This window comes from Platichthys flesus, chromosome 23 (assembly GCF_949316205.1).
Source record: "Platichthys flesus chromosome 23, fPlaFle2.1, whole genome shotgun sequence".
NCBI classification, from domain to species: domain Eukaryota; kingdom Metazoa; phylum Chordata; class Actinopteri; order Pleuronectiformes; family Pleuronectidae; genus Platichthys; species Platichthys flesus.
Window position 1 is genome coordinate 5,057,402 of NC_084967.1, and position 26,764 is coordinate 5,084,165.

At 43.5% G+C, this 26,764-nt stretch overlaps 1 protein-coding gene across 1 annotated transcript in view; it reads left to right on the forward strand.

The window, feature by feature from the left end:
* The window catches only part of ptprz1b (protein tyrosine phosphatase receptor type Z1b), a 71,325-nt gene that overhangs the window by 41,749 nt on the left and 2,812 nt on the right, over nucleotides 1-26,764 (forward strand). Inside the window, exons 4-30 of the mRNA XM_062382658.1 lie at nucleotides 5,248-5,399; nucleotides 5,484-5,579; nucleotides 6,144-6,210; nucleotides 6,800-6,957; nucleotides 8,532-8,682; nucleotides 9,518-9,702; nucleotides 11,634-11,760; nucleotides 11,949-12,001; nucleotides 13,017-13,520; nucleotides 14,189-14,372; nucleotides 17,271-17,504; nucleotides 20,479-20,623; nucleotides 20,746-20,837; nucleotides 20,908-20,993; nucleotides 23,194-23,290; nucleotides 23,384-23,466; nucleotides 23,560-23,694; nucleotides 24,205-24,336; nucleotides 24,452-24,606; nucleotides 24,688-24,823; nucleotides 24,900-25,046; nucleotides 25,132-25,225; nucleotides 25,407-25,480; nucleotides 25,593-25,721; nucleotides 26,017-26,169; nucleotides 26,318-26,460; nucleotides 26,568-26,703. Coding sequence (XP_062238642.1) covers nucleotides 5,248-5,399; nucleotides 5,484-5,579; nucleotides 6,144-6,210; nucleotides 6,800-6,957; nucleotides 8,532-8,682; nucleotides 9,518-9,702; nucleotides 11,634-11,760; nucleotides 11,949-12,001; nucleotides 13,017-13,520; nucleotides 14,189-14,372; nucleotides 17,271-17,504; nucleotides 20,479-20,623; nucleotides 20,746-20,837; nucleotides 20,908-20,993; nucleotides 23,194-23,290; nucleotides 23,384-23,466; nucleotides 23,560-23,694; nucleotides 24,205-24,336; nucleotides 24,452-24,606; nucleotides 24,688-24,823; nucleotides 24,900-25,046; nucleotides 25,132-25,225; nucleotides 25,407-25,480; nucleotides 25,593-25,721; nucleotides 26,017-26,169; nucleotides 26,318-26,460; nucleotides 26,568-26,703 — 3,848 coding nt within the window. The remainder of the gene's footprint in view (nucleotides 1-5,247; nucleotides 5,400-5,483; nucleotides 5,580-6,143; nucleotides 6,211-6,799; nucleotides 6,958-8,531; nucleotides 8,683-9,517; nucleotides 9,703-11,633; nucleotides 11,761-11,948; nucleotides 12,002-13,016; nucleotides 13,521-14,188; nucleotides 14,373-17,270; nucleotides 17,505-20,478; nucleotides 20,624-20,745; nucleotides 20,838-20,907; nucleotides 20,994-23,193; nucleotides 23,291-23,383; nucleotides 23,467-23,559; nucleotides 23,695-24,204; nucleotides 24,337-24,451; nucleotides 24,607-24,687; nucleotides 24,824-24,899; nucleotides 25,047-25,131; nucleotides 25,226-25,406; nucleotides 25,481-25,592; nucleotides 25,722-26,016; nucleotides 26,170-26,317; nucleotides 26,461-26,567; nucleotides 26,704-26,764) is intronic.

Below are 26,764 nucleotides of genomic sequence, written 5' to 3' on the forward strand. Positions count from 1 at the left end.
CAGGTTCCCCTTCTTCGGGAGCAGTGTGAGGACCGCCCTCCTGCAGGACACTGGCATGGAGCCAGACGCCAGACACTCATTAAAAACCTGTAAAAGATTGTGCGATAAAATGCCCCAGTAAGCTAAATAAAACTCCGGGGTCAGTCCGTCAATGCCAGGAGCCCGCCGTCCCTGCATGCCCTGCAGGGCAGTCAGCAGCTCCTGCATCCGGAGGGGGGCAGCGAGCTGTGAGTTGGACTCTTCTGAGACCTGAGGTAGTTCTGTACAGAACTCCTCCCTGCCTGTGTGTTCTTCCTCAGAAGAGTACAGTGCTTGATAAAAACTCACAGCCCGTTCTCTTATCTGATGTGGCTCAATCAGCTCTTCCCCTGTGTCTGAGAGCAGGGTGTGGATTACTCTCCTCTGCCCGTTCTTTTTCTCCAGACTGAAGAAGTAGCTAGTTGGAGCATCCATTTCAGCAATGTTCAGGAACCGAGACCTGACTAACGCGCCCTGTACTTTACGTTCTAACAGGTCGGCTAAAGCCATTTTTTTTTCTTTGAGGCTTTCAATATAACCTTGATTTCCGGTGGACTCACTTAAATGTTCTAGTTCCACTATGTCGGTCTCTAGATCTTTCATAGATCGGGTGGCGTCTCTTGTGACATTGAGGGTGTGTTGTTGACACAATAAGCGTATTTGTGTCTTACCGTGGTCCCACCACTGCCTAAGATTACTAAAATCGCCCTTCGTCTGTCTAAAAACACCCCAGAAATACATAAGAACATCTGTAAAACTCTTATCGAATGTTAAAACAGAATTAAAATGCCAATAGGCGCTCTTGGGTAAAACATTCCTGATAAACACATGACATAAAAGCAGGGAATGATCACTAAAACCAGCCGGCATGATGGCGCAGCTTTTAAAAATGTTAAAATGATGTTTAAAACAATAAATCCTGTCTAACCTGGCTGAGGAGATCCTACTCTCTCTGATGTGGGACCAGGTGTACTGTCTGCAGTCTGGGTGCATCCTCCTCCACACGTCCACCATGCCGTGAGAGCGGACCAGCTGCTTTAAGGCGTGCTGAGAGGCTGGATGAGGCTCTGCGTGGTTGCGGTCTAAAACCGCATCTTCAGTGCAGTTAAAATCCCCACCCAAGAATAAAAAATCCTCCATGGCACAATCATTAAGAATCTCACTTATTTTCAGTAAAAACGGCTTCCTCTCTGCACCGGTTGCTGGAGCATAAACGTTAATAAAAACAGCAGTAAAATGGTCGAACTGAGCTTTGGCTAAAAGAAGCCTCCCCTGGATCACATGTTTGACCTCCAGCGAGTTTGGTTTAAAAACCGTGGAGAAGAGGAAGCCCACTCCTGCGCTCAGGGAAGTGTTGTGACTTAAAATGGCCTCCCCTCCCCACTCCCTCCTCAAGTCAGATTCATTATTAAAATCACTGTGCGTTTCTTGTAAAAACATGACATCAATTTTTTTCATTTTCATGCTTTCATAAATACAGGTTCTATTCTTTTGATCTCTTGCACCGTTCACGTTTAAAACCCCAACTTTAAAAACATCCATGTTGTTTAAAATGTTAGAAACAAAAACAGAAAACAATAAATTAATTAAAACAACCATTGCTGTCCTTTCCATCACTGCTCAGTTGTTTCTTTGCTCTGAGCACCATTTTTTTTACTCTAAAAACTTCCTGGTCTGTGAGGCCAGACTCCTTCCTCTGGCTCATGTGGAATCTGGCCGAGGAAATAAAAAGATCGAGATCTGGGAAGTGCTCCTCAAGTTTGAGTTGCTGATTTTTTGTGTGATGTAAAAACGATTTAAATTTATCTACACTAAGGGTTTTCTTTTTTTGACTGCTGTTAAAAGGCGGAAAGTCGCTGCTATCAGACACACACTCACTTTCACTCACATCACTCTCCATTTGTACTTTACTGTTTTTTGCTTCATTTAAAACTGTCCCAGCTGACCTCCTACGTTTTACTGTTTTCTTTTCCTTTATTGCTTCTTCCTCCATCTCCTCCTCCTCCACCTGCTCACTCCACACCATCCTGCCCTCAGCTGCTTCTCCTCCTCTCCTTCCACTGTCCCCTCCCTCCTGCTCAACGCTTTTTTCTTCACCCGTGACCTCCTCCACCTGTTTGCTAACCACACCACCCTCTTCCTCCCCTATATCTCCCACCTCCTTTTCCTCTACCTCACACACAACATCCTCCACCACAACATCCTCCACCAACACATCCCCCCCAACACCCGGTGTATTAACAAAACTCACCCCTTGTGATGGCTCGGTCACAGCCTCGCTTCTCCGCGGAGATGTAGGAGGAGAAGCCCGTGGCGCAGCGGTCCCCGCACCCGAAACACTTCATCACCGATGAAGTGGCGAAAATCACGTAGTCATAATCATCTACTTTAACATGGAAGCAGAGGTTGAGCTCCTCGTTCCGGTTGTTCAGTATCATGTAGAGCTGTCTGCGGTCAGTAACGGAGACTTACATCCAGACAACAACTTCCTTATGGGGGACGCTACCTTCCCGTGCCTGGACAGCTCTCTACTGAGGAACTCATCGGTGATGAACGGAGGGACATTGGACAGGACCACCTTGGTAGCGGGTTGGGACAAAGGCAGTACCTGTACAAAACAGCCGTTCACGGTGATACCTGTCTCAACCACGGAGTTCACCTTCTCCACGCGGTCCAAAAACACGACCACGGAGTTCACCTTCTCCACGCGGTCCAAAAACACGACCACTGCGCTGTTCAACCGACCTTCTCCCCCACAGCGAGCCCGATGCTCTCCACACTGCAGGGGAAACTCACACATATTTTAACACCGTGCTTTCGTGTCAGTGATTTAAAATTCCCAGTGGCCATGGTGGCCACCACGCCACCAGCAAGACGCTGGTGAGGGGAAGGACACCCAGAGATAGACCCAAACCACCAGAAAATAAACTACTGTGAATCTAATGTGCTATGTGAATGAAAAAATATAACATTAACAACAAACAAATATAGATAACGAAAAATCGCACTCGCTCCGCCACTCGCTCACGCACCTAACTCCCAGCATGCACCGAGAGAGAGAGAGAGAGAGAGAGAGAGAGAGAGAGAGAGAATGATATAAATCAAGGCTGGATGAATTACTGTCTGACATCCAACCGGTCTGTGGCCCAAAAAAGGTTGGGGACTGCTGATCTAGGTTGTCTAGTTATTAGCAACAACTCCAGTAGCATCAGTTTCGTGACAGAAATGTCTTGTGGAGATTCCTGACATCCAGCTGAGATCAAAGAGCTGTGGTGTGTTTGTGAGACAGTCAGGGTGTAGGCAGTCATCTCTGAGGACATGGAGGGACAGGGGATGATGGGAGTCGTCTCTGAATGGCAGGTGGTTTATCTGTTTCGTCTCAGCATAGATTTGAAAATAAGCGCGGCTTTCCAGGATTGCCCCTCATGGGTGGTCTTTGGTGACGCCCACCCTTGATTAGAGGGTATTAACCTTCTCAAATATATATAAATGTCATGATATAAAGACGTCTCAAATGATAATAACACCTGATATTGGTGATATTGAAACAAGCATTGATTTAGTTCATCAAAGAACATTCATAATTAAATTTACAGCTAAAAACACACATCTAGTGTATTACTTTAATACAACTGTCCCACACTGTCTACTCTTTTGCATTATGACACGTGAGTGTTAACAGTCTAACCTTCACATACTGTTTTCTTTGTTCATAAACAACCCCCCTGGCTTAATCAAGAAGGAGTTTTTGCTCGGCCGTGTTTAAGCTGCTGAAGCCATGTTCACAATGATGTCCAGCAGGAAATCAAACCACAAGCTGTTTCATTTCACTTCGTTGTTATTTTCAACCGCAGAGAGGAGCCTGTTGAGGCAGCAAGCAGAGGAGGAAAATGCGGCATGTGGTAGAGCCTTTGGAAATGGTTTTGACGTGTTTCTGTTGCTGTAAAACACGTCTTAATCCCTGGATGTGGAAAGAAGCTTAACTTTTCCGATGCTAAAAAACCACACGTATATATTTCACAACCTGTAGGTTAATGAAGAAGAGAAGCAGCCAGGATTTAAAGGGGAAGAAGTCAGATAATTAAAAGAAACTGAGAGCAGCAGCCAGTGAGACGGCAGCGCAGAGATCATGCGGAGAGAGGGGAGGAAGATCGATGTCGAGAGGCAGACGAGATGAAACTGAGCAACAGAGAAGAGGCAACAAAGGAGCAAGAGAAAGAAATGTATATGTAGAAAAGACGATGTGAAGAGACAGCGAGAGGAAAGGCAGAGGGTGTAGTGACGTTTGGGACTGAAGAGCAAATTAAAGCTGTCTGAGATAGCATCACCATCCGCCAATACTGTGTGTGTGTGTGTGTGTGTGTGTGTGTGTGTGTGTGTGTGTCTGTGTGTGTTTTTGACCCTCTGCATGTTAATGGTCCTAAAACCCATCTCCTTTTCTCTCTATGAAATCAAACAGGAAATTGCATATTTTAACAGATATTGAATCTGGTTTAATACTATAGGATACATGTATGACCTGCTCGGTCTTGCTGCACTGAAACGTCATATTAAAAGACAAACTGAGCATCAGAACATGTTGTAAGCATTTGCAAAATGTCCCCAAGTGCCTCACGTTAGAATCTCACCATTAAAAGTTCAATGAGAGGACTGATAGCAAATGTACAGCCCCATATCATAGTCATGACATGACACATAAATCAAATGACCAGCGTGTCCACATTTAAGATGCAGCTGCCTGGCTCCTACATGCCATTTCCTGAGAAACATTTTGTGTCTGTGACACCACTGCACTAATGATTGAAGTTGCTCTTTCCATCTTATCACTTGTTTAGAAGATTTTTAGCGTGGAGACTTATTGAATATAATTTGGCCGCCACTGTGCTGTACTTACAGAACATAGACTGCGAGAGGTCTTCCCACCACTATCTAGAAATGATATTAACACTTGAACAAAAATCATTTTGAGAAAAACTACCTCCAACGACAGAAACCAGACTTGGAAAAATGTATTTGATGTGTACTTCTTCCATCTCTCTCTTCTCCCGTCTACTAACAGGGAGTTAGTAGGGCTTTATGACCTGTACTCGAATAAATAAACATTGAAATAGCATTTTACAAACCAGCTCATCATTTTAATTGAATTGATAGCCATTATTCTTTGCAATTTTATATTTCAACAGGTTGGTTTACAGAAAGGTCAAATCAAAGTTTATGTGTGTGTCTTAGTGGCCATTGATGTGGAGGGGGAGTTCTTTGTGAGCGGAGGAGGGTTGAACTCCAGGCTTCGTGTCAGTAGAATCACGTTCCACTGGGGGCGCTGCAACACAACGTCGGATGGGTCTGAACACAGCCTGAATGGGATGAAATACCCCCTGGAGGTAAACGCAGTGTTTGTTCGTCTGCTGCATCGTAACACATTGGTCTGACTTCACCTAACCAACCCATGTCTTGCTCTCATCCAGATGCAAATCTACTGTTACGATCCGGATGAGTTTCTAAGTCTGGATGATGCTATAAGGGAAGGAGGGAGGGTCTCTGCCTTGGCTGTGCTCTTTGAGGTAGGTCCACCTGTTCTGCACTAATCCATTTTTGCAAACCTGCACCCGCAGAGTCAAACCCACACCGCCTGCACCCGTTAACATTTGTCGATCCAACCCGTCAGCCATAATTAAACACACATCAACTGGGTAATGGCCTCCTCGTCCTGGTTGCTGCTCCTGCATCTGTCAGTGTGTTTCTTCTGTGATGGAGTAACCAGCTTGTGGCAATCAAAGCTAATACATGTGGCATTTTTTTAAGCAGCAACGCCACTGACGTATTCACCACCGGCTGTTTTGTTTTACTGGGATGCAAATTGGATTACTAACTAGTTCATCGTGGGTAGAGACTGACTGGGCTTCACAGCCTTTTCATTTCTGATTGCTCCTGAGGAATGATATACTTTAGTTCTCACCTGCTCCCTTTCCCCATTTAGTTCATTCTGTTGTTTTTATATTGATATACTTTTTTGCAGGTTAGCCATTGGGTACCCAACTGATTCGGTTCAGGTGTCAGTCTGTTCCTCTTTAAAAAGCTTCCTGTCTGTGAAACCCACAGTAGAATGTTGTGTTTCTCGTCCACAGATCAGCCTGGAAGACAATGAGAACTTTAATCCCGTGATAGATGCCATCAACACTGTCAGCAGGTTTGGTAGGTCGCCACTCTGCGTCATTACACTGGGTGCAAATTGTAAAATAACAAGCCCTTACATTGTATTAATCTACCCTGTTGTTGCGCTTATGAGCCTCACACTGAGCACTGCACAAATAGATTTTTGCCCAAGAGGGAAAAACACTGAAGTAAATTGAATTTTACTTTTCACCAGATAAAATTATAGGAGGTGTTCTGGAGAATCATTTATTTAATCAACAGAGAAAGCAGCAGAATGATAGTGTTCAGCAAAGCATGCAACCACTAGTTAAATCACGACATTTCACAAAGTGATTCAGAGCCACTGTATTTCCACGTCATTCTGATAAAGTTTCAACACAAGTGGTTTGAAAATGTCCTTGAATCCAAAATTGCAGCACTGGGATGAAACAGAAATGCCACAAATATAATGAGACAATAAATTATGCGTCTATCTCCTAAATGATAAATCATGAATGTCACAGACTTAACACACAGTTTCTGAGAGAAATGCTTTTTTCAAGGTGGTCCATCAGCTTTGGGAATATGTGTTGTGACATTTTGCTACTGAGGGGACATTCTTCTTTTCTTCTCTTTTTCTTAAAACCAGGTAAGAGCGGCTCGTTGGAAGCCTTCACCCTGCGCTCCTTAATGCCTAATAACACCGATAAATATTACATCTACAACGGCTCCCTGACTGCTCCTCCCTGCTCTGAGATGGTGGAATGGATTGTGTTTAAACAGACTGTGGCCATATCGGAAAAACAAGTCAGTACACACACACCCACACGCACACACACACACAGACACACACACACATTGTTACTTGTGTTCATCACTAGAGATAAGCTCCACTACTTCCTTGCACCTCAAAATAAAAGCATTTCCTGTTAACACTGTCCAAATGAATTAAAGAAGGGTTGGTTAATTGTTTTTGAAACGCATTTATCTTATTGTTGAAATGCTCTTCACGTCCCGATTGCCATCAATAAATAAAGTCCTCCAATCGTTTCACATGGGCTGAATGAAATGATTGGCGGGTGTGCCTGTCCGTCACTACTGCTCCTATAGCTTTTACTGGATTGTTTTTGCACAAGCTAATGTTTTGCACATGCACGTCCTATTAAATGTTTTTATTGTGTGTATTTTGCATTGATGCAGATCATTATCATGAGGGTAAGAGACTGTATTTTCTTCCAAAATAATTCACAACGCTTTCTGAATGATGATTTCACTGGGCTAGATAAAGAAACGTCAGCTGGACCAATTCTGCTTCGCATTCACTTACAACCAACAATCATGAAAAGCTTCTTTTAATATCAATGACAGCAATGTCTGGTGCGAGCCTGCAAGCTTTATGATGCAAATTTTCATTTTTGAATGTTAGACGCTCCCAGTCACAGTCATGTAGTGCTTTGAAATCATGAAACAAAAAGTAATTTGGGTTCTTGCGGCAGTGATGTAAAAATCGTTAAAAAAATCATCAGTCGCCCCTGGCTTTAGTATTCCGTTTAAAACGACATCAAAAAGGAAAAACTGCTCTTCTCCTCCATCTCCTTCGTGTCTCGCTGCCACCTGTAGTTGTGTTGTCTGTGGCTTGCGACATTGACGTAATGCAATGTGACGACCTGAGTTAAAGTGAATTTATAGAAAAAGGGGTTTTGCAGTGGAATAATCCAGTGTAATAAAAAAAAAGGTCCTGTCAAGCAGCAACAACACGAGCTGGCACTGTGGTGTCATTGCAGTTTCCAGACTGAAGACTCTTCAGGACCTCCGAGGAACAGCGGCTGTGACTGAGATCAGCCGTGTGATAATCCTCTGTTATGTAGAAGAATATTGGAGAGTGAAACGAGGACATGCCAGTGATCCTGTGTGTCTGTGTGTGTGTCAGGGTTTGCATGATTGAAATAAGGGTGGCAAGGCATAGCATTGGCACATCCAGGCTAACCAAAAATAAGGCAGTACTATCTCTCTGGCTCTGACTGGCACCAACACAAGCCTCTTAAACACACACGCACACTCTCACTCTCACACACACACGCACACACACACACACACACACACACACACACACACACACACAAACACAAAGACACACTTGTCTCCCTGTTTTAAGAGGATTTTATATTGAATACATTGATTTACTGGAGAATTAACCTAACCTTATCCATAGGTACTACTTGCCTAACCTAAACCTAACGTTAAACCTAACCTACCTTACATCCCTCTGTGTCTCTGTGTCCCTCTGTGTCTCTGTGTCCCTCTGTGTCTCTGTGTCCCTCTGTGTCTCTGTGTCCCTCTGTGTCCCTCTGTGTCTCTGTGTCCCTCTGTGTGTGTCTCAGCTGGAGATGTTTTGCGAGGTGATGACCATGGAGCAGGCCGGATACGTGATGCTGACCGATTACCTGCAGAACAACTTCAGAGAGCAGCAGCAGCAGTTCATGGGTCAGGTGTTCGCCTCGTACACCGGAGTGGAGGACGTTCTGACTCCCAGTACGTCACCAAGCGCTCAACTGAAAGAAGTTCAAGCTGCTCGTTTGTTCCATTTTCTGCATTTCAGATCATTTCCCATTGAGTCACCTCATGCTTATACAAAACGTTTTAATCACAGGAGAAACACGCTGAACATGTCAATCTGTCAAATCTGTTGTTCAGTGGCAGAGAGTCACTACATTTACTAAAGTATTTACTTGCAAAATAATGCCTCCAAATTTCACTCTCCATTATTGATTTCATATTTATTAGCAAAGGCAATTCATTCAACCAGAAGAACTAGAAGACACATTTCCTGCAATAAGAACATGTTTCATATTTTTTCCCATGTATTATCCTTCTATGCCTCCAAGGTCATTCTCGTTATGATAATTAAAAGATATAATTCACGACGCTCTCCATCTTCATAAAGTCTCCCCTCAAGTAAAGTGGGTCTAAAGTGGGTTTCCTAGGAGCTCGACTTTGTACTTCGGCGCTCCTGCTCCTCTCCGAGCTGGCAATTTATTTCGGCTGCTCTTTTTGAAATTGAAATAAAGTATTCAGAAATTCAGAGAGGGGTCTTTTAGCCTGCACGCACACACTCGCACACGCGCCTCCCACTCTTTGCCTCATTCACCTCCAAGGTTGTTCTGTTTTAAATGTATTCCTTCCATTTTCGAGTACAGTCGAACATTCAGCAACACTGATGTGAGACATTGCAGCGTTTTTCAGATGTTTGGATCCAGCTGTTCCGTTGTGACTCTTCTCCTCATGTTTCTCCCTTTGTTTAGTTCAGTTTTCTTGCATCTCATCCAAGCAATGAAATAATTTAGCAGTTTTTTACCTCTGTCTCCAGCCTGCAGTTTAGAGCCGGAGAATGTTCAGGCCGATGCTCAGAACGACACCACCATCGTGGTGACGTGGGAGCGCCCCCGCGTGGTTTACGACACGACCATCGACTGGTACACCGTCACGTACCAGAGGCTGCAGGGCCGAGACCAAACCAAGCTGGAGTACAGGACAGACGGAGACCAGGATGTGGTAAGAAAAGATTTCTCTACATTTTTCCAAATAACGAAAATATCCATATGAAAACATGTTATTGGAAAGATCCTGTGAAACGCATGTTAGAGCTGTAACAGATTCCTCATATATAAATGTGTTGGGTAAAAACCCCACAGTCTATGGTTAAAACAGGAAGCTGTGGAGGGAAATGTTGCAGATAAATTTGAAAGCTTTGGTCTTTGTGCATTAGTAGGCAACTGGCAGAATTTATATTCACATGGAGGAGTTCAAGAAACTCTGTGGGGAAGGAGTTAAGTTTTGGAGGAAGTTCATACTTTTTTAATAATATATATTTTTTTTTTACGGAAAGCATTATTACTTGATGCAAAATGAGAAAACGTCCCTGATTGCACAATAAATCATCAAAAAACAAAGCAGGAAGAGAAAAGATGAATATTGTGAAGTCAGTTTTCGACATGTGGATAAATTAAGCATTAAGACAAGAGCATTTCATGGGGCCTTTAATTCATTAATGAGCTGTTGTCTGCAGTCCACACTGGTACAATATTTAGACAGGACTTACACAAACATAATGAGTCCCAGTCATGTTGTTAGATTCACTCGTCCACTCTCACGCTCGTCATCAACGTGATCAACTGATCGATAGCAACGATCAATCCTGCCCTCTGAACAGGTCACTTAGCGCCCTTTAATGTGACCAGTAATATGTGTATGTGTTTAAATCTATATCTGTGTGTGTGTGTGTGTAGACTTAGACATCAATATTCAGACTAATCACCACAACACAGCAACACACATGAGGAATTGTGATGACATGTTTGTTTACATATTGTTGATGTGCATAATTTGTTATTCCATTTACGTCGTTTTCAATTTCCTATTTTTCACTGTCGATTTTTTTGTGTTATAGTTGTTATTTAAAGATTCTTTATATTACTGATGGCCAACAATATTATCATATATATATTTATAGTTTTTTTTTTTTAAGTCATAATACATCCAATTTAAGATTCAAAATTATTTATTCTTATAGGACTCTTAACATAGTGGTGATGTAAGTTTATGACTTGACTGTCATTACTAAAGATGATCTCAGGTCCATATTATAACCAAAGCAGGACTCAGTAGAGTGCCGCAAACAACTTTTAAATTCACTGGATCCAGATTTTTATTTGGATCGGCATCAAACGGCACACAGTCATAATTATCAGTCCCCTAAATGTTCCTAATATACTGGATCCGTCCCCTGATAGGGATCCGTACCAAAACAAATGAAGACTAACATACTAATATTATATTTGTATAAACTATAAACACTGAGCATCAGGTACCTTTCACACAAATACACAGTAGTTATTTAGTTATGAGTTAATTGCAGCAGGATCTGGAGAAAAATGTTGAACCCCAAAGGCTAAATATTCGAATGAAAGCACATTAAGAGGAAACCATACTGTCCACAACTTGTTATATATATATATATATATATATATAACAAGTTGTGGACAGTATATAGTATATAAAATTTGAACATTTGTATTCAAAATAGAAAGACGTTTTGTAGTCACATGTACAAGTCTGTGATTCTGAATGTACCACAGTAGGGAGGGAGATAACAAGTTTTAAGAGTAGATCTTTTTTGAAACATTTTGAAAAACATTTTTATATGTTTATAAAAATAGTAAAGGAACATCCTCATTATTGAATTTGGAGCAAAATAATCATAAAAAATATGATAACAAATGGACTTAATTGTAATCTTTAGTATATTGATTTAGAGAAAAAGTGTGCAAGAAAACTGGTGAGAAAGTCAAACAGAGAAATGGAAATAGACACTTTAAAGCCTTATTTACTGGGGATACAAATTGAACACAAGGGGGGTGATTACGAGCTCATCTGTTTCTGTTGTGGTTTCGGAGAATATAAAACTGTCCTATGTGACTTCACAGGGCGCCATCATCTCAAGCCTGCTGGCCAACAGCAGCTATGTGGTGCAGGTGGTGGCTGTTTGCACCAATGGACTCAGAGGACGATGGAGCGACCAGATCATCGTGGACATGCCTTTAGAAGACCCCGGTACACACGCATACACACACACACACAAACACACACACACACACACACACACACACACACACACACACACACACACACACACACACATACACACATGCATACACACACACACACACACACACAGCATGCGTATAAACTGTTTCATTCACCACAATAGTGTTTTATTTATTTTTTGTTCCTCTCTGTAGAAGCTGATTCAGACCCTGACACTGTCACTAAAGATGTGGGAGTCAACAAGGAGGTAGGACAATCTGTGTTTGTGTGTGTGTGTGTGTGTATTTTTGTGGTTTCACCTGACACCACTCATTTATTCGGCATTCATTTAGCAAAATTATTTTGTTTGCCACGTATTCAATCCTGTCAGTGAGCCTAATTACTATGCAAATGATTGTAATTATGTCAGCAGAGGCTTGTTGTTACGTGCTCAGAGGGCTGTACCAGAGTTCGCTCGCTCACTCTGCATTAATGAAGATGACTTTATAATTCATATAAACAGTGAAGAGGGGAAAAGCCAGCAGCGCCACCACAAGATGCATATTTATATTCACCAATTTAAGGAAGAAGAAGTGAAAGTATCCATAACTTTTCTTCTCTCATAATCACATGAATTTAAAATAAAAGTAGGAAGAAAGAAGACAGGACTTTGAACCTAAGTCTTGGCTTCCGAAGAAACGTATTACATGACCACTCATGTACTCTGGGCACGCGCATGTAAACACATTGCTGAAACAACAGCTTGTCTCCTACACGTGTAAACAGTTGTGTCATTGTAAAACCGCACAACAGCTGTTAGCAAAGACAACAGGGTCAGCCACACTCGTAATTTGTTATTCATGTTGGGTTCTACACCGGTAGATGATGCTACTGCCGGTTGTGTTCTTGTGGAAGTGGATGAGACGAGCCTGACCAATCAGCGAAAGGCTACATTAAGACAGAAAAGACCCAATCAGCAAATGACACCTCCGTTTCTGCAAATCTAGACCAAAATTCAAACTAAGATGGAGCTAGCAGGGTTTCCATCTCTAAATATCTGTAACAGAGTATGTGTTTTCAAAATAAAACATAGAGTATGGAAGTATTCTAGGGCTCTGAGTTGGCTCATATGGGAACAACATTTCTTCTTTGTAGTTTGAGCTTAAAGGTTTCTTAGTCAAATTTGAAATCAACTCTTAAAAGAGCAGAGATACATGCTCTCAACAAAATGTGCATCCAAACATCTTGTTTTTCTCACAGCCGTGCTCTCTTCCTCCTGGTAGGTCTCATCTAAAACCAAGTGGGGGAAACCTGAGAACCAAAACCAGGTGGATTTGCCCTTAGAGGACCACAGCCCTGTTGAGGAGGTCCCAGCAGAGCAGACCAGAGTTTACCAGAACCATCCCACACGCCTCCAGGACCAGCCGACAGACCAGACCCAAGCAAAACAGAATGCAGCGGTGCAGGTCCACCCCCGCCCATCCCCCAAGACTCCCTCTGAATCTGTGGTTCTGCAGAAAACTCGCCTCAACCAGAGTGTGAAAAAGAAAACGGATCAAAACAGGTCCACACCAGATGATATGGACCAGAACTGGATCGAGGAGGACAGCATGACTCCAACACAGCGGCCTTTCACTAAGGCAGGTTTTGACGGAAACGGTGCAATCTGGATAACCGAGGCAACGGAGCAGCCAGGCTTCCTGTTTCCAGTGGCTCGGACCACGAGGCTGCCGACGATCCACCGACAAATCACAGAAGAGGGTTCACTGTCAGAGCTCTCAAACCAGGTACTCCCTTTGGATCTTCTTGGTGACAAAGTGATGGGAAAACTCGACCTGGTACCTAGATTTTTCTCTATTAAAACTAATCAACCTTCAAGGAGACACATTATGCTTTTTCAGATTATTTTTCTAAAGTGCACTATATTGGTTTTTATGCCATTAGCCGGAGGCATTAGTTTTTTGTCCGTGCTCTGTCCTATTCTTGTGAGCATATCTCATTTTTTTTAATCAATACAGATGTTCAGTTGTACTCAAGAAAAAAAGTATTTGCATAATGAGACTTATTGGCTCGTCTGGCACAGCAGCCCCTTAATCACAACAGAGGGCCAATCACAGCAGACTGGAATTTATCAGGAGGTGAGCCTTGAAGAGACATAAGCTTAAAGTGTTTCAGACAGTGGCTGACAAGAGGAGCTGCAGGAATGGACAGTATGAGGAAAGCTTTTTGAACATTGGAGCATGTAAACCTAATAGTATAATGTTTAATGTGTGTCGAATATTGTAATTTATACAGCAACAAAAAATTATGACACAAGATAAAACGCAGTGTTCCTTCTTGTAAATGTCAGATCAGTTTGTTTAATTGATCTTTACTGTGGTCTTGCACAATTATTCATCCAGGGAACCATTTTAAAGCCATTGTTTTTGTTTTCAACTGTGTCTTCCACTTGCAGTCCAAGGATCAGGCTCCACCAGAACAAACTGGCGAGAGTGAGCTCCCTTCTCTGCAGTCGGACCTTTACACCCCTCCTGTGGAGGAAATCCAAGTCACAGATGTCTTCTATGAAGACACAGTCAACAACTTTCCCCTGGAAAGCTCTGCCTCCGCGGCAACAGAGTCCTCTGCTGTGGTGCCAGGTCAGACTTTACAAGAAGTAATTTATTCTGTTTTTGTTGTCAGTCTAGTTTACACATAAACATCTTGGATTGGTGCTGCGGTTGCAGCAGCTCTTGGTCCAGTGCCGGGGGGAATTTAAACTCATAAATGTTTAAATAAGGACCAGCTGAAGCTTTTGTTATGCTGGATGCTGCGGAGTCTTACGAGGAGAGTCAGGAATCGTTCTACTTAAGATGTACAGCAGCACCGAAGTCACTATTCAATAGATTATAACAATAATTAACATAATATGTTTTATTTGTTTAGTGCTTTTAAAGGATTATAAATAAGACAGTGAGCAGATAAAATGCACATCATGATCAGACATTGAAATGTAAGTCACACATAAGGATCAAACATTCAGTTTTATATACTATATAGGGTTTTAAGGTGGACAGTTCAATCAATCAATCAAATCAAATTTTATTTGTATAGCCCATATTCACAAATTACAATTCATCTCATAGGGCTTTAACAGGGTGTGACATCCTCTGTCCTTAACCCTCTGCAAGAGTAAGGAAAAACTACAAAAAACCCTTTTAACAGGGTAAAAATATGTAGAAACCTCAGAGAGAGCCACATGTGAGGGATCCCTCTCCCAGGACGGACAGAAGTGCAATAGATGCCACGTGCAGGAGAACATCATCAATAATCAAAGTCTCTAGCAGCATTGATGAAGCACAGTCCATGCTCAGCAACCATCTAGACCACGATCCACCATCCAGACCAGACGCCACTTCAGTCCTCAGTCACCGTCCACCGCCGCCCACCAGGAGGACCCATCACAAGCCACCACTGCGGTCCTGGTCCACCGCCCGTGCCCAATGCCAACGCGACACAGGGTCCGCCACCAGCACCACGATCAGCCCACATGACTCAGAATCCGCCACACTGGATCCAACACCGCGACCCCCGGTGCGCGATCCACAAACCGTAATCCATGGTGCGGCCACAGAGGCCCTGGATCTGCGGGTGATAAAGCAAAGGGATTCCGGGGAAGGGGGATAGGGATGGAGAAGAGGAAGGAGAAGCTGGAAAGAGAAGCTCCGTGTGTCATGTGTCATAAAATAGAACAAGTAACGTTCTGGCGCACTAATTAGCTCTAACTATAAGCTTTATCAAAAAGGAAGGTTTTGAGCCTACTTTTAAACGAACAGATGGTGTCTGCCTCCCTAACTGAAAGTGGTAGATTATTCCACAGCCGAGGGGCTTGATGGCTAAAAGCTCTGGCTCCTACTCTACTTTTAGAGAATTTAGGGACGACAAGTAGGCTTGAATTCTGGGAGCGGAGTGCTCTAGTGGGTTTATAAGGTATTAACAGCTCTTTAAGGTATAAAGGCGCTATATTATTAAGGGCCTTGAAGGTGAGGAGGAGAATTTTAAATTCTATTCTAGATTTAACTGGAAGCCAGTGTAGCGATGCTAATATTGGAGAAATGTGCTCTCTTCTCTTTGTTCTCGTCAGGACACGTGCTGCAGCATTTTGGACAAGCTGTAGAGTCTTTAACGACTTCCTGCTGGAGCCTGATAATAATGAATTACAATAGTCCAGTCTCGATGTAACAAAGGCGTGGACTAGTTTTTCTGCATCTTTTTATGAAAGGACATGTCTAATTTTTGAAATATTACGCAAGTGGAAAAAAGCGGTCCTAGAAATTTGTTTTAAGTGACTATTAAAGGATAAATCAGGATCGAAGATCACTCCCAAGTTCCTGACTGTTTCATTGGAAGCAAGGGCAATGTCGTCTAGCGCAGCTATATCATTAGATAATGCATCTCTAAGGTGTTTGGGGCCAAGTATTATAACCTCTGTTTTGTCTGAGTTTAATAAGAGAAAATTGCGGGTCATCCAGGTTTTTATGTCCTTGAGACATGTTCGAAGTTTAGTTAATTGATTACTTTGTTCAGGTTTTATTGACAAATATAACTGGGTGTCATCCGCATAGCAGTGGAAATTTACCGAGTGTGTCCTGATAATGTTTCCTAGTGGAAGCATATATAATGAGAATAAAATTGGGCCGAGCACAGAGCCCTGTGGAACACCATGATTAACTTTGGTGCGCACAGATGACTCATCATTAATTTGCACAAATTGGGAGCGATCAGAAAAATACGATTTAAACCAGTTAAGGGCGGTTCCATTAATGTTAATTAACTGTTTTAGTCTTTGTAATAAAATTTGATGGTCAATTGTGTCGAATGCTGCACTGAGATCTAACAGAACGAGGACAGACACAAGTCCCTGATCTGAGGCTATTAAAAGGTCATTAGTGACTTTTGCCAAGGCTGTCTCTGTACTGTGATTGGCTCTAAACCCCGATTGAAAGTCTTCATATATATTATTTTCCTGGAGAAACTCACACAGCTGATTGGCTACCACTTTTTCTAAGATTTTAGAAATGAAGGAGAGGTTAGATATTGGTCTGTAATTGGCTAAAACCTCTGGGTCTAGGGTGGGTTGTGCAGTTTCTGATTTTTTGGGGAAGAGGGTTCCAGAGGGAGGGGGCATTTGGGGTTCAGTGTCTTGCTCAGGGACACTTAAGTACATGGACTGAAGGAGCCAGGAATCGAACTTTCCCAAAATGTAAACACATGAATCATGTGATGTGATATACCATGACATCCCTTCACCTGTCATCCCATATTAAGGTACATCACGGCATGTCCAATCATCAGATATGAGGTCGTACAACCTCACGTCAGCCATCATGTTGTGACATCAAAGCCACGGCTCATTATGGCACATCACATCAGGCCCAGTAGATTCATGCACTGCACGGCCACATCTAGTCATAACAGGAGGAATCTGATCATGTTAGGCCACATCATCATGTGGCACAACACGCGTCACATCAAATCACGTTCCCTTTCTCCCACAGGTATTAAAGTGGACGGAGTCTCCCCGGTGTTCTCCACTGAGGACAGCGACGCTCCCGTGAACAAACCACTCCTGGAAACCGTCACTCCTGCCTCCTCTTCCTCGCCGTCCTCCCTCTGGATTACGGCAAGGACGGCAACCTCCAGCAACACCCTCGCCGACTCGGTCTACAAATCACTCACCACCTCCTCTCTGCTCAGGGTGCTGATGCACACCACCCAGCCCATGTTCAACGGTAGGGTATAACACCTGAGAGCGCCATCTCTCGAAACGTATCTCGGATACCTCGGTCATGTCCCCTTTGATTCTATCAAGCTGCACTAAATTGCGCACACTCAGCATCAGACGAGATAACAGTCCCTGAGATATGGATTCCAGATTATTTCCTGGGAAATTGGTGTAAGCAGCCCTGTCTCTAAATGTTAAAGAAATTCCTGTGTCTGCCCCCTGATTGGGACCAGCACCAAAATTGAATTGGTTCTTCCAGGACCCATACTGATCATATCCTTCCAACAAAGTCATCGGTTGAGTAGTTCTTGTGTAATACTGCTGAATAATAGAAAACAATTTCCCGAATGAAGAAACATTGAAATTCAGATCCAGATAATTATTTGGATCTGCACAACATTGCATTCTCTCATTAGTACGAGTCCCTTAAAAGCACCTGCTTTTTACTGCATCAAGATCCATGAATTACTCCTGAGAAATTGCTCAGGATTGTCTCACAATGTTGTAAAAAATATTGTTTTTCTGCTGGTGGGTAGAGAGTTGCACTTAACTGCAGTGGATAATTGTCTTTCCCCTCTAACAACCTGCTGCTGAACTAATCACTGCTTGGCCCTGTGATCATGGGGCCATATTGTATAGCAGCATGATGCTGATAATGGCATTGGTGATGGCTGATGATTGTGATGATGATGATGATGATGATGATGATGATGATGATGATGATGATGATGATGATGATGATGATGATGATTACAGCAACAATCAGCATCTTTCTCTCTCTCTTAGCTCGTTCAGAATTCAACTCTTCTTCAAATTCGAAGTTTACATGAGGAGATGCTTTTCTTGGTTTCGTTTAATCGACTTGAATCCACTCAAGATTGATGATCAGCTTCTATTTCTGGAGCTTGTCTCTCTTCACTCTGGGTCTGAATTATTTTTCTCTGGCTGAAGGGCGCACTCTGGTGGTTGCTTTCTTCCTCTGTCTCTAAAGAATGAAGGGCTCATTTAATCAAATCATCCTCAACATGTATCCCATCTTCCCAGATACTTTTCCTCTCACTCTACTTTCGTCTTTGATGTCCACCATATCTGGGAATCGACTTCTTACCTCTCTCCTTCATCTTCCCTGGCCTGAATAAGACTTTGAATCAAGACATTTCAATGCATTGGTGTCCTTAAAAAGTTTGTCCTTTCAGACTTTGACTTTCCTTGCAGAGCACACACCGACGTCCAGGTCTGAGGACTCAACCGTTGACCACTCCTCAATCTTTCCCAACACTTCTAGCGGAGCGATCGTCCACATTGCAAACCCTGGGATCGCTCTCCTGGAAGAAAGGTTGTTTGCCAAAGACGACTTAATCAGAACAACACTTCCACCATTTGAACCCTTTAACGTAGACACCATCAGTTTCCATCCTTCTCCTGCCCTCCCTGAAGACAATATGAGCAGTGAAGATAAGTCCTCTGAGGAGCTCGCTGGTATTCGTCTAGAAATGGATTCAGAAGACGCTCAGATTTCTACCACTTTGAGTTCACAAGATTTCTCAAACACTGCGTACATTTCTCTTCAGCCTGATTTTGATTTGAGTGCAATTGACTTATCAAACACAAAGGCCATTGAAGGAAGTATTTTAAAAACGTCCCCTTCTCAAAGTGACAGTAGGATTCAAGATGGTCTAAATATCTTGCCACATCCCAGCAACGAGGAGGAAGCCAGAACAGCTCGATATAAAGACAACTTTTCTTTCTATGATTCTAAACATTTGGATTTGTCGGAGAGACCAGCAGAGGGCAGTGGATCAGGCTCTGGCTTTGATGGCAACAGACTCAAACAGGACTCGGATGAAGTCGCTACAATCAGCACGGACCTGTCTATTCTTCCAAGCTCAACTATTACCACAAAGGTTGATCATATTGGGGAAAAGGGTAGATCAACTTCAGCAAAGACAGACGCAGATCGAGAAATAACCGAGAATGGAGATGAGGTGGGAGAAAAGATGGGAGGAGAAAAAATAAGTGAGACTGGAGTGAGGGAAGTAGATAAAGACCCAGAGGAGGGAGTCAGGCAGCTCAATCGCACAGCAGGCTGTGACCTGCTGAAGGAACCTGAAGGTGAACCTGCTGCAGGACAGACGACGTACACCGAGAGCGGGAGCGGGGCTGAGGCTGAGTCCAGTTTTGGCTGGTCTGAGGATGTCAGTGGTTCTGGAGATGGTGGTGGAGCTGGTAAAGGAAAGAAAAAGGACAATAAAGAGGATACGACTATAGTCGAAAAGGAAGGTGATGGTATAGGTGCAGGAAAAGAAGCTGCGTTTGAAAGAAGGGATGATTTGCAGTTGCCTGTCATCGGAAATAAGGCAATAGTGGACTTCCCACTGTTTGACAATGGTGAAGACATAAAAAATGGTGGTAGTGATGGACCGGATGAAGAGGATCAAAACACAAGTGTTTACAGGTCTTTCAATGGGGGCAACTTAACTCCTGAGAACATCTGGGAGGGAGACGGTGATGGTAAAATAACCGTGGGTATAGTGAGTGAAGGAGGTGGTATAGCGGACAGTGATGCGGGTGTCATTGGTGAGAGTCTGCAGCAGTTCACGGGTGTGGACGAGTTGTTTGATGCTGCAGGGAGCTCAGTGTTGGGGCCTCTGATCAGAGAGACCGACGCCAGCAAGGCCATGGACGAGCCAAAGGAAGGTAAATGTTACAGTGTGCAGCTTTTTCCTCACCACTGCCCCTCTGTGATGTAATGAGGCATTGCACTTGTTTGAACTTATGTTTATTTAATGTACAACTCAAAGGAAGGCTAATGTTGTTCAATGTCAATGTCATGACAATTATTTAAAATCCTTTTTCTACCCTCTGGTAAACACACTTTAACTTTTATTTTGAAAGTGCTACACATGATGTCTGTTTCTCTTGCTCCTCCTACTGACTCCCCCACCACACCCCCCATCCTTCTCGTCTCTGTCTCTCATCAGAGGGCAGCAACAGCAGCCACGAGTCTCGGGTGGGGCTGGTCGGAGGCGTGGAGAGGGAGAAGAGGACAGTCGTTCCTCTCGCTGTCGTCTCCACTCTCACCATCATCTGTCTGATGGTCCTGGTGGGCATACTCATCTACTGGAGGTACACACACACACACACACACACACAAACACACAGACACACACGCACACACAAGGTCAATATCTGTCTGCATTCATTGTACCTGTGTAGCTGAGTTAAATTATGATCTGTCTACGTCACAGAAACTGTTTCCAGGCAGCGAACTTCTACCCAGACGACAGCGCCTCACCTAAAGTCATATCTGCTCCCTCTACCCCCCTGCTGCTGGCTACAGGTAACACACACGCTCACATTATTCAATGATCATTGCAATATCCAAAATGGCTTTGTGTGGTGTATTGCAGACGGTCATGAGCCACTCACGGTGAAGCAGTTTGTGAAGCATGTCATGGAGCTCCACACCAACAACACCTTCACCACGGAGTTTGAGGTATGTCAACTGTATAGGACCGTAAACTATTTGGATTCAGTGGAATGTCTGTGGACGAGGGAAAGCAAGATAAACTAAATACTTAAGAAATTATCCTCCATTTAAAGACAGTAGGTGGGTGCTCTGTCGGGAGACTGTTCTTGAAGAGGACGACCTATCAGGAGATAACATCTCATTTGTCATGGTCCCTTAATGCTCCTCCATATGTCTATTAACATCACGCTCTGCAGGAGTATCATTGGGCCCGTTGTTGATGTGTAACTTCCATGTGCAATATATTAGGCAACAGTCAACATGTTATAAGGCGTGTTTGGTACGAAACCATCGCCATCCTGCTTGGTTCTCATTATAGTCTCTAAATGCAAATACACAAAAATCATTCACAACTTCAAGTTTGAGTCACAGGTTTGCACAAATCTGTACTACAGAGATGGACGAAATGTCTGGTGGCTGAACGAGAACACGTCAAAGATAGTTTCTCTCATTTTAAGTCGTTTTTATTAATGTCTAATACCTCACACACTTGAGCTTGGCATATTAATTAATAACACTTACTCTTAAAGGCCTTTCTGCCATGTTCACTATTTAACCTATTTATTTATTTATTTACTGTAACTAGTATTTTTAAAGACATTTTATGTTGGTAACGAAGTTGCACCTTTACCTCAATAGTTTACTATGTTTCTAAAGACGTTTAGTTTCATTACAAAAATGTATTATTTCTAAAGAAACCTGTCGCTATTGTTAAAGCATCTTTAAAATAAATGTAGTATTTTTAAAAAGGTTTAGTATTTTGAAAGAAGTTTAGTATTTTTACAAAGAATTTGCATTTTTATCTCAATGCAACTGAGAAGCTTTTTTATTGCATTCATTGCGTTATTGTGTTTGTGGATGTTTGTCAGTGCAGTTTCTATTTTAGTTGCTATGAAAACAAGGTGAATCGCATGATTGACAGCTTAGACTGACTCATGATTGGTCAGCTGTGTGTATCAGTGTATATGCGTTACCACGATTGCTACTGGGTAGACTCTGGTTCCGAATGTGCAAAACGGCAGCGATGTATCCGGAATACTTTGGATTCATTTCTGGATTTAGTGGGAGGAAGTGGAGATGTGTCGTCCATCTTCATATACAGTTTATGATCTGTACAGATGAATAGATATCTTCCACATGTTTTCAGCCTTTTAAAACTTCCGTCTTCTTGTGTTTTAAATGTGGAAAAATGTTTTTATTATGGGTAATGTGTAGAATTGGAATCAGAATCTGTTTATTGAGAACAGCGTGTGGGTTCATTTCTACCAACAGGTGCATCTGCATGGCATTAGTCACCTGTGTCTCCGAGCATGACCCTCTTGAGAAACACACACACACACACACACACACACAGATAGGATCAATTAATGTAATATACTCCTGTGTAATTGCCAGTGTGTTGTATGTGTTTCCCCCATTTTCTTACAGTGTTTTTACCTTTTCTACAATCCTACATTTACATGGAGGTTAATTTGTTTTACAAAACAAAAGTCTAAATTGAAGGAGCATGTGCTCAGATCGCAACTTTGATTTAGGTCGTCTATGTATTTGGACTAAATGCTTTAATAGTAGAATTTAAGTCTCACAGATCAAGTGGGAACATCAGTGATTCCCACCGCGCACGGCCTCTCTGTGTGTATCTGAACCCCATATTCCTGGACCTGCACTGACTCCTTGTCTGTCTGTCTGTCTGTCTGTCATCTTGTCCCCTTTCCCGCTCTCCCTTCACCACCTCCACCACCATCGTCGTGCTTTCTGCATCCTCACCACCCTCCATTAGATTGTCAAAGATTCCTACGAGGTAAGACGCCGGCAGTATCGACCCTCCTCACCTGCAGGGGTGCTGTTTTCTTTTTGTTGGAAGACTCAAGCTTTTTTTTTAAATCAAATCTTCAGCATCTGATCCTCTGTTGATCCTCTGCTTCTACTTTCAGACGTTACAATAAATGTAAACTTTGTGTTGTCGGGAAAAAATTGAGGTGGAGCTGCTGCTCTCTTCATCTCTGGCATATGTTGTCAGTCCTGGAGCCTTTAAAGCTGCACTATGCACTGACTTGGATTAGAGAGAATTGTGTTATTATGTATTGTTAGTTTTATTTAGTGTCCTCTGAGTGATTAAACCAAGTCCTGTATGTGTTGTACTGTATGTTGTGTTGTTGTGTTTCAGGAGGTACAAGCCTGCACAGTGGACATGGGCATCACCACCGACAGCTCCAACCATCCCGACAACAAAAGCAAGAACCGATACATCAACATCCTGGCCTGTACGTCACCGGGCTCTGCGGTCGGGGCTCAACATTCACATGTTGTCGTGCAAACTGACGATGAAGTTGATTTTGTGTTTGTTCCTCTCGCAGATGACCACAGCAGAGTGAAGCTGGTCAACAGTTTAGACAAAGACGGGAAATGTGGGGACTACATCAACGCTAACTTTGTTGATGTAGGTACACTTTTCTTTAATGTTCCTCTACTTTTACTGAATGTATTCACACTGTCCAGTTCTTGCAGTAAACGGTGGTTTTTCCCTCTGCAGGGTTATGAGCGAACCAGAGCGTACGTGGCAGCGCAGGGGCCCCTCCGAGCGGGCAGGGGAGACTTCTGGAGGATGATCTGGCAGCAGAATATCGGAGTGATCGTCATGATCACCAACCTCAAGGAGAAAGGACGGGTACGAGGTCGCTACTGACACAAACACCGGTCCGACGCCAGCAGCAGCTTACACACAGATCTTCTGATCTAGTACACACACATCCATCCGTCCGTCCCATTCCTGTGAGCACGATATCTCAAGATCTTCAAAATGTGGTATAAACATTCACTTGGACTCAATGGTGAATGAAGGTTGAATTTCAAAGCTCAAGATCACAGATGACTTGATTCAATTTGGACTGTCAAAGGTCACATGGCTTCACAAAACCATATTTAACATATATCTGACAAAACTAGACAAGCTGATCCCCTTTCCTCAATTTAGATGAATTGTAGGACGACAGCATTCGTTAGGGATATTAACTCATTCCTTGATCAGGGGAGGAAGTGGAAATGTGATGTCCATCTTTATACACAGTCTATGAGCATTGTTTGATTGCTGCCAGCCTAGGTGTGATATGGGCACCAACAGACTCACAAGTCTCCACTGGTCACATGCTCAGGTTTTGTCTTCACTGTCCTTCCACAGACAAAATGTGACCAGTACTGGCCAGACGAGAACCAGGAGGAGTATGGTCCGTACCAGGTGACGATGAAAAGCAGCAAGACCCTGGCGTACTACACCCTGCGGACCTTCACCGTCAGGGATACCTCAAATAAGGTGCAGCACACATAGAAACACCATCTCACGACAGGAGCCGCAGTGTTCATCCAAAGATAATTTGAGATTCAGGTTGAAAACTTGACACATAACAACCCCTCCACTGGTCCTCCAGGCGTCCCAGAGAGTCGAACACACAGTCATGCACTACCACTACACCCAGTGGCCAGACATGGGCGTCCCAGAATACACTCTGCCTGTCCTGTCCTTCATCAGAGCATCGTCCCGGGCCCGCACCCAAGAGATGGGCCCTGTACTGGTGCACTGCAGGTAGGAGACAGGTTCTTCTTCTGCCCGTGACATGTGTTGACTATACTCAGTGTGTTGACATGTAATGTGTGCACATCACAGTGCCGGCGTAGGGAGAACAGGAACCTACATTGTGATAGACGGCATGCTGCAGCAGATCCAGGATCAGGGGACAGTGAACGTTCTTGGTTTCCTGAAGCACGTGCGGACTCAGAGGAACTTCCTGGTTCAGACAGAGGTAAGTGAACAAACACACAATCACTTAGTGTCTGCTCAGTCAGTCCTCATCGAGAGCATGTGTCTCTGTCCTTTAGGAGCAGTATGTATTTATCCATGATGCCCTGGTGGAGGCCATCTTGAGCCGGGACACCTCAGTAACATCAGACCTCCTCCACACCTACGTGTCTGACCTCCTGACCCCTGGGCTCTCAGGCAGGACGCGCATGGACAAACAGTTCAAAGTAGAGCAAACTTGGGTTCTTGATCATTTGTATTCTTGTGTAACTGTGCACAGTGAACGTGATGAGTGTTTTCTTTGTGTTCCAGTTGATCAGTCAGCGTCAGGCGAAGCACGCAGACTACAGCACGGCCCTGAAAGACGGCAACGCTGAGAAGAACAGAGCCAGAGCTCTGATGCCTGGTAAGTAGTTGCTAACTTATCACAGGCCATCAGACCAGAGTTAAGTCACTAGGACTGAGTGGTAAGATCACATGATGACACTTATTGTGCAGTGAAGGTGAACAAGAGGCTCATCAACAACCCCGGGATTCACAATTTCAGATGTTTAATTGAAAACGTACATGTTTGTGTTTTTGTACAGTGGAGAGATCAAGAGTGTGTCTGACCGCCTGCGAAACAAACACCACCGGCTTCATCAACGCCTCCTACGTCACGGTAACAAAACTGCCCTCTGTGCATTTATCACAATCAGATTCAATTAAAGGGTTGTTGCTGTTTCGTTTCATTTTGCACATCAGTAAAAGTGGCGCTGCTCACGTTCTCACAGGGACATCACCACAGTAAAGAGTTCATAGTGAGCCAGACTCCTCTGAGCAGCACGGTGGCAGATTTCTGGAGAATGATCTGGGAACACAACACACACACTGTTGTTCGCCTGCCGGACGCACACTGTCAGGTACACACATACGCAAATGCAAATGTTCTTTATTTATAGCACCTTTCAAACATGTATTTATATAAAATCAAAACAAGGATTTAAGTAAAACACATTATACAATATTGATACAACGTAAATATGAAAAATAAAACTACTAAATAATAAGATACTAAATAAAAGCCGGACCAAATAGGTGGATGTTTAGTTTAAATTTAAAAAACATTGCCGGCCTATGTCAATGACTGTACATAAACACACATCCTACTATGACTGTACATAAACACACATCCTACTGTTTGCTTGTTTATGTCAGAGTGAAGAGGGGGGGGGCTGTGTCTACTGGCCCGGCAAAGACCAACCAATGTGCTTTGAGGGTTTCATTGTGTCGCAATCGGGGGAGGAGCATGTCTCTCTGTCCAATGATGAGAGACTCTTGATGCAAGACTTCATGTTGGAGTCCACAGTGGTAACACGCACACAAACGCACAAGCACCACACCCACACACACACACAGCATATTGTACATGTGCGTGTTGAGACAGTTATGAAGACACTGGACTGTCTCGCTCTAACATATCTTGAATTCATCTCTGTTTCTCTCTGCATCCATCCAGAACAATTATGTGCTGGAGGTGCGAGAGTACAGCGCCCCCTGCTGGCCGAACCCAGACAGTCCCATCAGGAACAGTTTTGATCTGGTCAACGCGGTCAGGGAGCACAGCCGACACACCGACAGGCCCACCGTCATACATGATCCGTGAGTACACCGAGACGGCATCGCTCAGTCATTCCACACCAGGACCCCCACAGTTTGCTGTGTTCTATTTTGATTGTGTGTGTGTGTGTGTGTGTGTGTGTGTGTAGGTTGGGAGGTGCTACATCAGGGCTGTTCTGTGCTCTCAGCACCTTGTCCAGTCAGCTGGAGGAGGAGGGAGCTGTAGACGTCTACCAGGTGGCACGGATGACCAATCTCATGAGGCCTGGGGTGTTCAATGATGTAGTAAGTACTGACACACACAAACACTCACTAACACCACATATTTATGAACTTTAAAATAATA